The 13,397-nt window shown below is 41.3% G+C and overlaps 1 protein-coding gene across 2 annotated transcripts in view; it reads left to right on the top strand.

The window, feature by feature from the left end:
* The window catches only part of brat1 (BRCA1-associated ATM activator 1), a 40,589-nt gene extending 28,979 nt beyond the window's left edge, over positions 1–11,610 (top strand). For both annotated transcript variants that reach the window (XM_068055754.1, XM_068055755.1), the window contains exons 12-14: positions 2,895–2,993; positions 4,933–5,111; positions 9,137–11,610. In XM_068055754.1, coding sequence (XP_067911855.1) covers positions 2,895–2,993; positions 4,933–5,111; positions 9,137–9,823 — 965 coding nt within the window. In that variant the 3' untranslated portion in view covers positions 9,824–11,610. The remainder of the gene's footprint in view (positions 1–2,894; positions 2,994–4,932; positions 5,112–9,136) is intronic.
* The last annotated feature ends 1,787 nt before the right edge of the window (positions 11,611–13,397 follow it).

Genomic DNA, 13,397 nt, shown 5'->3' on the forward strand with positions numbered 1-13,397 from the left:
CAGTGCAGTTGAAAGTGCAATTTGAAAAACATATAACAAATCAGATTCCTCTTGCTCTCCCTCCTACCTAGTGTCAGATTAGATTTGTAATGTGATACGACTGCATCACCAGTGTAATTTTTTTGGGGAGGGATGTTAGGATGCAGGACTTGCCCCAACATCATCTGCAATGCATCACCTCAGCAGAATACAAGTGACAAATCGACATTTTATGAAAAAATAGTTTTCCCACCCAATTTCTCACATTTAAAAAATGTATTTTTATTTTTTGGCCACTGCACTCTTTCAGGGTATTTCATCTGATGTGAAACATTATTACAATACAGAACTGTGCTAGAAACACATGTAAAGAGTAAATTTATTTCTCTAGAACTACCAGCTTTTAATCAGACCTCATAATTTCCTTCTTGTTTTTTCTTCGTTCATGGGACATGAGTGTCGCTGGCAAGAACAGCATCTATTGTCCATTCCTAATTGTACTTGAGAAGGTGGTGGTGAACCGCTGCAGTCTTTGTGGTGTAAGTACACCAACAGCGCTGTTAGGGAGGGAGTTCCAGAATTTTGACTCAGCAATAGTGAAGGAACGGTGACATACTTCAAAGTCAGGATGGTGTGTTCCTTGGAGGGGAATTTTCAGGTTGTGATCTTCCCATGCTCCTGCTGCCCTTGTAAGCTTTGGAAGCTGCTGTCGAAAGAGTCTTGGAGAGTTGCTATAGTGCATCTTGTAGATATACATACTGCTGCCACTGTGCGCTATGGTGGAATCTTTAAGTTGTTAGATAGCGGTGCCAGTCAAATGGGTTGCTTTGTCCTGGATGGTGTCGAGTTTTTTGGGTGTTGTTGGAGCTGCACACATCCAGGCAAGTGGAGAGTATTCCATCACACTCCTGACTTGTGTTTTGTAGATGGTGGGCAGGCATTAGGGAGTGAGGAGGTGAGTTACTCATCACAGAATTCTCAAGCTATGACCTGCTTTTGTAACCACAGTATTTATATGGCTGGTCCAGTTCAGTTTCTGGTCACCCCAGGATGTTGGTGGTGGGGGGATTCAATGATGGAAATGTTGTTAAATGTCAAAGGGAGGTGGTTGGATTCTCTCTTGTCGTAGATGCTCATTACCTGGCACTTGTGTGGTGCTTATTCAGAGCTTGGTTCTGTTTTAAATATGTTGCCTCAATAACTCATTTCAAAAATGTGATACGTAGTGTATTCCGATTATTCTTTGAGATTCTGATTATACAGAATATTAGGAATTATGTTTGGAATTGAGCATAAACTTATCACCTCAATAACTTAAAAAATGTTATTGAATTTTCACGGAAAATATGGAGGTTAATTTTCCTGGCTATCCAAGTACTGGATAGAAGCAGTGCACCCAAAGGAACCTTCTGGCTGTTAATTAGGCCAACAGCTGGAAAGTCCCAAGTGACTCAACTCTTCCAGGGGTAGGTGTTGTCTTTTGACAAAGAAAAAATAATCATCTTCCAGAACTCCATAGATACTCCAGTTAGTCAGGCACTGTGATAGAGCTAGGTCTCCCAGCAATCTGTTCCAGGAAAATGGCATGGCAGGCCAGAATGCCCACCTTTTCATTTGCATTCCTGCATTGGGCCTAAACCTGCTGCTAGCATAGGCCCACCTCCACCCCATCCCATTCGGAAGCCCTAGAAATCCTGGGCTAATGTAAAAGGGGGTGGTGACCTGAAGAAACAGGTCTACATCCCCTTTTCCTATATTTGTGCTTGGTGAAATGTGTTTTTCCTAGGAGTGAGGTTAGGAAAGTCACCCTGATTTCTTTAATTTTGCTGTTTGTTCCTTTCAATATTGGACTAATTGGGTACAATATTTGCATATGTTTAGGCATCATTAAGCATTGGTTTGTGACACTGGTTATGTAATGAATTCATTACTGTAGAACTGCTTACATCATTAAAAATATTTTTGTATGCTGATTTAAACTGTAAAAATATTCCTGTTGCATTCTTATATACAGTACATGGAAGTGGCTAATACAGTCTTTCTGCAAATAAGCATTTCCTCCTGCAAACCTTTCCTGGTGTACTTAGTCTTTAGCCAAACACAGAAGTAACCACTTTCTCAGATACTGTTAAAATTGTTCATAATGAAAACTGTATTGTTTTATTTCTAACTTCAGCCCTTAAAACATTATGCTGATTTTGCCTTATACCAAAAATATTCAGTTATTTAGCACTGTCATAATTAGCTCAAAATAGACATGGATTTTATGTATATAATATTATCTAAAGTTGAGAATTCATATAACATTTGATATTTTTTGAAAGATTAAAGGAGAATACTGATATAGAACTGAGTATTTTCAGTTTCATTCAATCCCCCTCTCCTCCCTGCCCTGCCCACAGTTTTTTATGGAGATACGTGAACATTGGCGGCACAGTGGCGCAGTGGTTAGCACCGCAGCCTCACAGCTCCAGCGACCCGAGTTCAATTCTGGGTCCTGCCTGTGTGGAGTTTGCAAGTTCTCCCTGTGTCTGCGTGGGTTTCCTCCGGGTGCTCCCGTTTCCTCCCACATGCCAAAGACTTGCAGGTTGATAGGTTAATTGGCCATTATAAATTGCCCCTAGTATAGGTAGGTGGTAGGGAAATATAGGGACTGGTGGGGATGTGGTAGGAATATGGAATTAGTATAGGATTAGTACAAATGGGTGGTTGATGGTCGGCACAGACTCGGTGGGCCGAAGGGCCTGTTTCAGTGCTGTATCTCTAAAAAAAAAAATTACCTCATATTTAGTATAGAATTGTTACTGCAGTGTTCAGAAAGTTCAGCTGGATTATAATAAAATTGGTGTGGTTTGTATTAGATACATATTGGGATGGTCTGAAATTAATGCTTATCTCTATTACAATATCCTCAGACTTCATATCAGTAATGAAGAAGCGACTATTTGATGTTCACTGGGAGATTCGGGACTCCACGCTTGAGTTCCTTGGTCAACTGTGCTTCCAGTTTAAAGGTATAAGCAGTTTCATTGATGGGGCATATTTACTGGGAGGAGTAATATAAACCTAACAATAGTGTGCATCAAGGAGCCCTAGCAAAACTGGAGTCAATGGGAATCAGGGGGAAAACTCGCCGCTGGTTGGAATCTTACCTAGCACAAAGGAAGATGGTTATGGTTGTTGGAGGTCAATCATCTTAGGTCCAGGACATCACAGCAGGAGTTCCTCAGGGTAGTGTCCTAGGACCAACCATCTTCAGCTGCTTCATCAATGACCTTCCCTCCATCATAAGGTCAGAAGTGGGGCTGTTTGCTGATGTTTGCACAATGTTTAGCACCATTCGTGACTCCTCAGATACTGAAGCAGCCCATGTCCACATGCAGCAAGACCTGGACAACATCCAGGCTTGGGCTGATAAGTGGCAAGTAACATTCATACCACATAATACTGCACAGTGGCGCAGTGGTTAGCACCGCAGCCTCACAGCTCCAGTGACCCGGGTTCAATTCTGGGTACTGCCTGTGTGGAGTTTGCAAGTTCTCCCTGTGTTTGCATGGGTTTCCTCCGGGTGCTCCGGTTTCCTCCCACATGCCAAAGACTTGCAGTTTGATAGGTAAATTGGCCATTAGCAATTGCCCCTAGTATAGGTAGGTGGTAGGGAAATATAGGGACAGGTGGGGATGTGGTAGGAATATGGGATTAGTGTAGCATTAGTATAAATGGGTGGTTGATGGTCGGCACAGACTCGGTGGGCCGAAGGGCCTGTTTCAGTGCTGTATCTCTAAACTAAACTAAACTAAACTAAACAATTGCCAGGCAATGACCATCTCAAACAAGAGAGAATCTGACCATGTCCCCTTGACATTCAGTGGCATTACCATTGCTGAATTCCCCACTATCAACATCATGGGGGTTACCATTGACCAGAAACTTAACTAGCCCAGCCACATAAATGCCGTGGCTATAAGAGCAGGTCTGTGGCTGGGAATTCTGCAGCGAGTGACTCACCTCCTGACTCCCCAAAGCATGTCCACCATTTACAAGGCACAAGTCATGAGTGTGATGGAATACTCTCCACTTATCTGGATGGATGCAGCTACAACAACACTCAAGAAGCTTGACACCATCCAGGGCAAAGCAACCCGCTTGGTTGGCACCCCATCCACCATCCTCAACATTCACTCCCTCCACCAGCAACGCACAGAGGCAGCAGTGAGTACCATCTACAAGATGCACTGCAGCAACTCACCAAGGCTCCTGAGACAGCACCTTCCAAACCCGCAAGCTCTACCACCTAGAAGGACCAGGGCAGCAGACACATGGGAACACCACCACACACACCAACCTGACGTGGAACTATATCGCTGTTCCTTCACTGTCACTGGGTCAAAATCCTAGAACTCCCTTCCTAACAGCACTGTGGGTGTCCCTACCCCACATGGACTGCAGCGGTTCAAGAAGGCAGCTCACCACCACCTTCTCAAGGGCAATTAGGGATGGGCAATAAATGCTGGCTTAGCCAATGACGCCACATCCCCCGAACAAATAAAAAAACCCAATAAATGTTAGAGCAGCCAGCTAGCATAGCAGTCAACTCCATGGGATGGTTGATGAACTGATTGCTACTTACATGACAAAGATGGTCTCCTTGGTAAGATCCTTACAGAATTGAAATCTGTCACCTGACATATTATCACATTTTACTGTAACCTGTAAAAATGATTTGAGATTAGTTACCTTGGTGCAGTACACAATTTGTTCATCCAGTTTCTCAGTTATAAAGTTGAACTGGTTACTGAAGTACCGCAGAATACACTGAAATGCTCAGAGTTGTAGTAAATTAGTATGCTGAGCAAAACAGTTGCTCATACTTAGACTTATCATTGCTAACCTTTGCTCGTTTGTATCAAATTTACTGTAATTCGATTTCAAAGTTGGCTTGTTATATTTCAGAAATTGAGAGTTTCCTTCAGATAATTGGTTCCTGTGGAATTCCTCATCTTGTTTTGGAGTTGCTTTCAGACCCTGAAAGTTACGTGCGAGCAAGTGCCATTACTGCACTGGGAAAGATGAACTACCTCACTCCTAATTGGCAAATGTTAACAAATGAGAAGGATGGCACAGTGATGAAGGTGGGTCGATTTTTTAAAAATGTGTTTTATATCAGCCTTCATTTTTGTAAAATGTAGAATTCCACTTCAACTGCTCTTTTTCTCTCTCACAGTATGAGAGGATCTGGCAGATTAAATATGTTCCAGAATATATGCAAAGCACTGAAATTAGTTTGCCATCTAATTTTAAACCAGCTCTGAAGGACTTTGGCTCTGCTTTCTCTTACTGATCTCGCCGAGATTGAGAGCTCACAGCATGCGAAATTGAGGGAAGAACCTGCTTCTTTTTATTCCGCAGTATAGTGAATTAATATGCTTTACCACCAGACTACCTGAGAATGAATTTTAATGTTGGCAATCCAGGAATTAACTGCATCATATATAGTATTGTGCAGCGTATTTCACCAAGACCATATATAGTAGATAGTTGGAAGATGTCCGTTCCAATAGTTCACTTGCCACCAACTGATTAAAGATGGTTAATGATCTCTGCAAAGCAGTTAGTTGCTAACACCAAGTAATTAAGGAAAATAAATTAATTCTGAGAACAGTTTTAAATTCTGCTGATGGAACTGTTCACATAAATTTGGAAGTAGATATTGGTGGATATTCTATTCATTAAATGACATTATTTGAAACCTAGAGTTTGCTTTAGCAGTGACACATTTAAAAATATCCCCCTACAAATGCGACACATATTTATTTGTTGTTTTTAACTTGCCACTTGGGGCTGATTTCTAACTTTACCATGTTTCTGAGGCTGGAACATTATAATTGTTTGCTTAGTATCTGCATCTTCTCTCCTCTCCTCTCCATTGCTCCCCTGAGTGATGATGGAAGCTGATAGTGAACAAACAAATGTGTTTTGGCATTCAGCTGCAGAAACACAGCACAGTGTGTGCTCCTTTGGAAGGCCAGGCATGATGAGATTTAAAAATAGTTCTGATGCTGAATTTTTCAGTGGTTAATAAGGCCTTTAAAGAACAGTATCTTAGAATATATTTCTTTTTAAATACTATGATCAAAAGTAAAGTTTTGCTTACCTGAACATTTTGAAATTAAAGCAGTTACATTTTTAGGGAATTTCACATGCACCCTCATGTGGTCTTTCAAAAATTGGTTGAAATCCTCAGTGAAGATGTCACATGGATTGCATTATGCAATGTCAAATGAAAGTAGTGTTTTAGATAGCATACATCCATCATATTAGATTAAACAAAAGAAGTAGGGCAAGTAAAGGTGATTATCAGTCAGCAGTGGATTATGTTGGAAGAGGTTCCTCTTCCTGTGATGAAGACTGAGTTTAATATTTTCTGACATTCAGTATTCAGAGATGTTTTGAGCAGCACTTCCATTGATAAAAACTTAAACCAATTGCACAGAATAAATATTCTCCTTGTGTGCTCTGTAAAACTTTTAGAAACTGCCACTTTAGAGCTTCAATAATTTCTTGTTTGAACTATTCACAGCTTTAAAGGTACTAAACTGGAAAAATACAGTGTGCATTGCTAGCCAAAAACCTGTAGCGTCCTATGACCACATGAATATTTGAGCCGAGCTATTTCACATTAGCCTAATTGGGGCACATTTTTGGCATGGCCGGAGGTCTATTCAATACAACAACAACAACTTGTATTTATATAGCACCTTTAATGTAATAAAATGTCCCAAGGCACTTTTGACTATCAATGATTTCAAAAGGAAATTGGATGGGCACTTGGAAATAAACTTGCAGGGCTACAGTGGAGCAACAGGACCGATTGAATTGCACTACGTAGAGCCAGCATGGACTCAGTGGGCCATAGGCCTCCTTCTGTGCTGTAATGACTCTGACACATTACAGGAGCATTACAAAACAACATAAGGAAATACTCAGGCAGATGACCAAAAGCTTGATAAAAGAGGTAGGTTTTAAGGAATGTCTTAAAAGGGGAAAGAGAGGAGGAGAGGTTTTGGGAAGGAGTTCCAGAGCTTAGGGCCTTGGAAGCTCCACCAAATTTAGAGGGATTAAAATCTGGGATGCTCAAGAGGAGTGCAGATATCCAGGAGGGTTGTGGGACTGGAGGAGATCACAAAGCTTTGGGGTGAGTAGGGGAGGGGGGTGTGGGCAAGGCCATAAAGGAATTTGAAAACAAGGATGAGAAATTTAAAATCAGGGCATTGCTTAACAGGGTCAGCAAGAATGGGATTGATGGGCAAACAGGACTTGGTGCAAGTTAGGACACGGACAGCAGAGTTTTGGATGACAAGGTTACAGAGGGTAGAATTTAGGAGGCCGGCCAGGAGTGTGTTGGAATAGTCAAGTCTAGAGGTAGCAAAAGCATTGATGAGGGTTTCAGCAGCAGATGAGCTGAGGCAGGGACGGAGTTGAGCGATGTTACGGAAGTGGAATTAGGCAGTCTTAGTGATGGCGCGGATATGTGGTTGGAAGTTCAACTTAGCATCAAATATAACACTAAGGTTGTGAACAGCATGGTTCACCCTCACAGTCACCATAGACAGGGATGGAATTCATGGATAGGGAACAGAGTTTGTAGCATGGACTGAAGACAATGGCTTCAGTCTTCCCAATAATTAATTGAAGAAAATTTCTGCTTATCCAGTTCTGGAGGTCAGACAACCAGTCTCATAATTTAGAGACAATTGGTGGGTGGGTGGTGGGGGAGTGTCAAAAGAGTTGGTAATGAGGTAGAGCTGGGTGTCATCAGTGAACATGTGAAAACCTACATTGTGTTTGTGGATGATGCCACTCAAAGGCAGCATGTTGATGAGAAATGGAGGGGGTGGGGCCTTTTGAGACACCAGAGGTAACAGAGCAGGAAGAGAAGCCATCAGTGGTGATTCTCTGGCTACTATTAGATAGATAAACCAGGCAAGTGCAGTCCCACCCAGCTGGACAGCAGCTGAGAGGCTTTGGAGGAGGATGGTGTGGTCAGCTGTGTCAAAGGCTGCAGACAGGTTGAGAAGGACAAGAACAGATAGTTCAGCTTTGTCACAGTCACATAGGATGTCAGTTGTGACTTTGATACTGTGGCAGGTGTGCAAACCTGTTGGAAGAATTTAAACATGGAGTTTTGAGAAAGTTGGGTATTGATTTGGGAGGTGAGAAATGTTCAAGGATCCTTACCTGAGCTGTTTTCTTTGGTTTCAAGGATATTTAAATATTTTTGGCAGGTTCTTTGGCCTTGATCAGGACATTCACAGGGTCTTGGGGGCCAGAGATTGGCTAAGGCAGATCTCAAATTTTGAATTTTGTTTTAAATTTTGGTGCTCATGCAGTCGCTCACTTTGCTCAGTTGCAAAGGTTTTTGGGGTATTTAAAGTGTAAATGGCATTTGTGCCATCCATACCAATGTCTGATGCCAGGAGGGGCAAGAGGTTTAGAGGGGATTTGCGGAAACATTTTTTCACCCAGAGGGTGGTTGGAATCTGGAACACACTGCCTGAAGGGGTGGTAAAAGCAAGAACCCTCACAACATTTAAGAAGTATTTAGATGAGCACTGGAAACGCCATAACATACAAGGCTACGGGCCAAGTGCTGGAAAATGGGATTAGAATGGATAGGTGCTTGATGGCTGGCACAGACACAATGGGCCGAAGAACTCTATGAATGAACATGCATCCCTGGAATCCAGCATTGCCATGGGAGAAACTTTGGAAGTGATTTTGTGTGACATATTTCAGTCGTTACTTTTCATTTCAATTTGCCCCTTCACTGTTAGTGGGAAATTTACCCCACCCCTTGGAAAAAACTGTTGGAGCCAATATGTTTTACTTTGAAGTATTATTCTCTGTTGTAATTCATAAAAGAAAAATGAAGTTTGTATTGACATGTGAGTAATTAATTTGTATTATTTGATATATGCATCCTGGAGTATTTTTAGGTTAGTGGTAAATGTATGCATGAAGGGACTTACTGTTGATTTATACAAATTGATTATTTAATTATACAATATATTGTGCTGATTGTTTGGCACTAGGAACTTTAAGAACAAGGACATGTAATAAATTGTATTGTTCTTACATTCTCTATTTTGCCTTCTAGGGGAATATTCACTCCTATTTGTTGGACATTTTGAACCAGGATACGGAGGGCTTTCCCAGGAGGGCTGTGGTACAAGTGTTTACTGATTGGCTGAAAAATAACTACATGCTAAGTCCATGTGAATTGGAGAATTTGGTCCCTGTTATTTTAAAAATAGGAAGCTCTGATTTGGATTGGGAAGTCAAAGTTCATAGTCTAGAACTAGCAGAAGCTTTTATCGATCAGTCAACTTCCAACTTCTCCATAAGTCCATATGCTGTTGTGTTGTCACATAATACACGCTCTACACAAGTGAAGGTCTTTCTGCAGAACCTCTGTGATACAGGAATTATAACTATCTTATTTCAAGCTTTGTGGGACTGTGATAGACCAGTGGCTCAGAAAGCATGTGAGATACTGATGAAACTAAAAAAGATTGCTTCAGGTGCTGACAATGCAGAAATTCACAACAAACCAAATAGACACAAACCAAACAGAGAAAGTTTTAGTAATTGGCTTTCCTACAGTAACTTAAGTTTGCAAAATGTGAATGACATCATAGAGGTTATGATAGCACTAGACTTGGAATTCCAACACCAACAGCTCACACGTAGCAGTGATCACATTGAGAGCAGTCTTCGATCTCTGCTACAAGACATACTGGCAGCAGCCGAAAACTCTGATGACACTGGTGCAGACTGTTACTAATGTGGTGGTTTTTGTCGTGGGCTATGGTTCATTGTCTCCAAATCAAAGTGGATGATACGCGCAAAACTTTGATGCAAACCAAGCTTTATTATCATGAAAGTGAAATCCAGGAGTTGAATATTCTAGTTTAGCCAACAAATGTATTTTATTATGTTTGTAATCAAAATTAAATGGACGGCTTTTTCTAATGTTCTCTGGTGGTTGTAGTATTTATATGAAATAGAAATGGCCAAATAAACTATTGTATTTTATCTGTCTGCACAAGACAGTGGGGTAGAGTTTCAACTTTGGGTGCAATTTGTGCTCTAAATTGCGCTACAAGTTTCTGCTTAAACTTATACAAATGTAAAATCTTCCATGAATCAGCGTTTTAAAACATGATATTTTCCTTGCATTAAAAAATATTCCTTGATATGTCTAGTGGGGTAACCTGGTGTAGTTTTATTACCACAGCTGAAAATGGGTTTATCACTGAGAGTAAGCATTTTTAGTAAGTATCTAGCCCACCACTTGAGTAACCTGATTTTATATAACTGAAAACGACGTTAAAAACTATACTGAACCATTTACTAGTTTTATTAATGTACAGTTGTCAGTTTCTTAGTAAATTAAAAAAAATTTTAATTTGAAAGTTGCCGACGAGTGCCTTTGCCTTTTTTTAAAACAGCTTAATTTGAAGATCCTCTTCAAAGGGCTGCAAACAGGCGCAATTGGCGACAACTCGCCGAGCTTGATTGGCACCCCATCCACCACCTTTAACATTAATTCTCTCCAACACTGGCGCACAGTTGCAGCAGTGTGTACCATCTACAAGATGCAGCAACTCGCCAAGGCTACTTCAACAGCAACTTCCAAACTTGCGACCTCTACCACCTAGAAGAACAAGGGCAGCAGACGCATGGGAACACCACTACCTGCAAATTCCCCTCCAAGTCACACACCATCCTTAGAACTATATCGTCATTTCTTCACTGTCGCTGGGTCAAAATCCTGGAACTCCTTCCCTAACAGCACTGTGGATGTTCCTACACCACATGGGCTGCTGTGGTTCAAGAAGGCGGCTGACCCCATCTTCTCAAGAGCAATTAGGGATGCGCAATAAATGCCGGTTTTGCCAATGATGTCACATCCCAAGAGTGAATTCTAAAAATTTATTTGATCAGGGCGTGGCCAATTTTGAGGTGGGGGCTGACGTCCAGTGTGATGTTTTTTAAATCAGCATAAAGATTGCAGAAACTCAGTTTGCACTGAATGTAACTTGTGCTTGAAATTCTTCAATCTCAGTGTTTATATGTGGGTTAAAACCTGGCTACCTGACCCAAACCCAACAAGACCCAACTACATGTGTCGGGTTTGGGTCGGGTCTATATTCAGAGTCCAGCATTCGGGCTCAGGCTGGGTCTGGCTAGTCAGTGCTACTTCCGGGAAGTCTCGGGATCAGGCTTACCCATGAGTCCCCGCAACTCCATCTGCAGGAATAGCCTGCTGCCGGAATGGATAAACGATATTCGTGTCGGGTCGGGCGTGAAAAATATTAAAGGACTCGGGCCTGGGTTGGGTTTGGGTTGTCTGTGGTTGTGTCGGGCTTGGGTCAGGTTTTAATTTTATAGCCGAGCCAGGCCTTAATGTGGATCTTAATGCCATTTTAAAAGGTTTTAATGTAACTGCAGTGACATTTTTCCCAACAGTGTACAGGAAATGTATTAAATTATGCTTAACTCTCTATGTTAGCTTTTCTATGTACATTAAGCACCTGACCTATGATCATTGGCAAATAAAAAACAAAATCTTAAATCCTGAAAATACTTACCTGTTTTCCACCAATGCACTCTGAAACCCATGCTACGTTTATTTGAGAGTCTTGCAGCCAAGATAGAGATGCACTGTATTGACGTGTGGCTTAAAAAGTTCATCTGTCACACTGGGATCAGAGCAGACCTTGTTACAGATAATTAATTCAATTTTTTCTTCAAACTATACACGGTTTTAAAGCAAAAAGTATCATTTTATTCAGGTAGCAATTATTTGTCAAAAGATTTTTTTTTGAAGTTCTGACAAGTAATTTGTCTCTTGAACTCTTAATGAAATTCTGTTTTGTGCACCACAATTTGCATTCATTGTCTGTGTGGATTTTTGCCCGTAAATTCTTAATGTCCCTTAAAGGCCAGGACAACATTACTTCCCCAGCGATGCAGGAGAAAATTAGAGGCTGACTCAAGACAATTTTCTACAGAGAAATCATGCATAGGGACATGTAGCATGAACTGAAATGATAAAGTGCAACGGGGGACAAGAAGGGGCATAAACAGGAAATATTCCAACAACAACAACATATTTAGATAACATCTTTGATGTAATAAAACGTCCCAAGGCACTTAATAAGAGCATTATAAAACAATATCACACTGAGCCACAAAAAGAGATATTGGACCAGATGACCAAAAGCTTGGTCAAAGAGGTAGATTTAGAGGATTGTCTTAAAGAATGAAAACGAGGTGGTGAGGTGTAGAGAGGGTATTGCAGAGCTTTGAGGCCTAGGCAGCTGAAGGCATAGCCACCAGTGGTGGAGCGATTAAAATCAGGGATGCACAAGAGGCCAGAATTAGAGGAGCACCAATATCATGGAGGGTTGTGGAGCATGAAGAGATTACAGAAATAGGGAGGGTGAGGCCAATGAGGGATTTGAAAACAAGGATAAGAATTTTAAAAGTCAAGATGTTGCTTGACCGGGAGCCAATGTGGGTCAGCGAACACAGGGGTGATAGGGAAATGAGACTTGGTGCAAGTTAAGACACGTGCTGCAGAGTTTTGGATGATCTCAAGTTTACGGAGAGTAGAATGTGGTAGACTAGCCAGGAGTGCATTGAAATAGTCAAGAGTAGAGGTAACAAAGACATAAATGAGGGTATGAGCAACAGATGAGTTGGGACACGGGTGAAGTCGGAGGTGGAAAAAGGTGGTTTTAGTGATGGCACGAATGTGAGGTCGGAAGCTCATCTTGGGGTCAAATGTGACACCAAGGTAGTGAACAGACTGGCTTATTCTCAGACTGTTGCCAGTGTTATGAGCAAGTGAGGTGGGGTCAAAAGGCTTCCCTCTTGTCCCTCCTTGTTTGACTGCAACAGGGTTTATTACTTTTAAACAGTGGATGAGCTTACCAATTCAGTGAGTGTTTAACCCTTTTATGTGCTATTATCATAAAAGAACCAATGGGACAGGTTTTCGTGACTTTAAAGAAGAAAGAGGTTAGTTTATTTTCCTTAAAATCAAAACCCAATCTAAGTAAAATAATAAACTTTGTTCCAACTTTCACACACACACAAGAATCTCTCTCACACACAAATAGGTTACAGAGTGAAGAAGGATAGATTGGTTAGATTAGAGTCCAGAACAATTAATATACAGTCTGTAGAGTCTGGTAATTCTGTTGTCTTCCAGCTGAATTCATGGTCCTGAAGTTCCTGACTGGTACCAGGTGGCCACCTGGTTTAGGGTTTTCTTGGAGACAGTGATGTAGATGGCTTTCTCCCCAGAGTTTCTGTCTGTAGCAATGATAGACTTGGATGTTTTGCAG

The sequence above is a fragment of the Heterodontus francisci genome, chromosome 24 (assembly GCF_036365525.1).
Source record: "Heterodontus francisci isolate sHetFra1 chromosome 24, sHetFra1.hap1, whole genome shotgun sequence".
Taxonomy (NCBI): Eukaryota; Metazoa; Chordata; class Chondrichthyes; order Heterodontiformes; family Heterodontidae; genus Heterodontus; species Heterodontus francisci.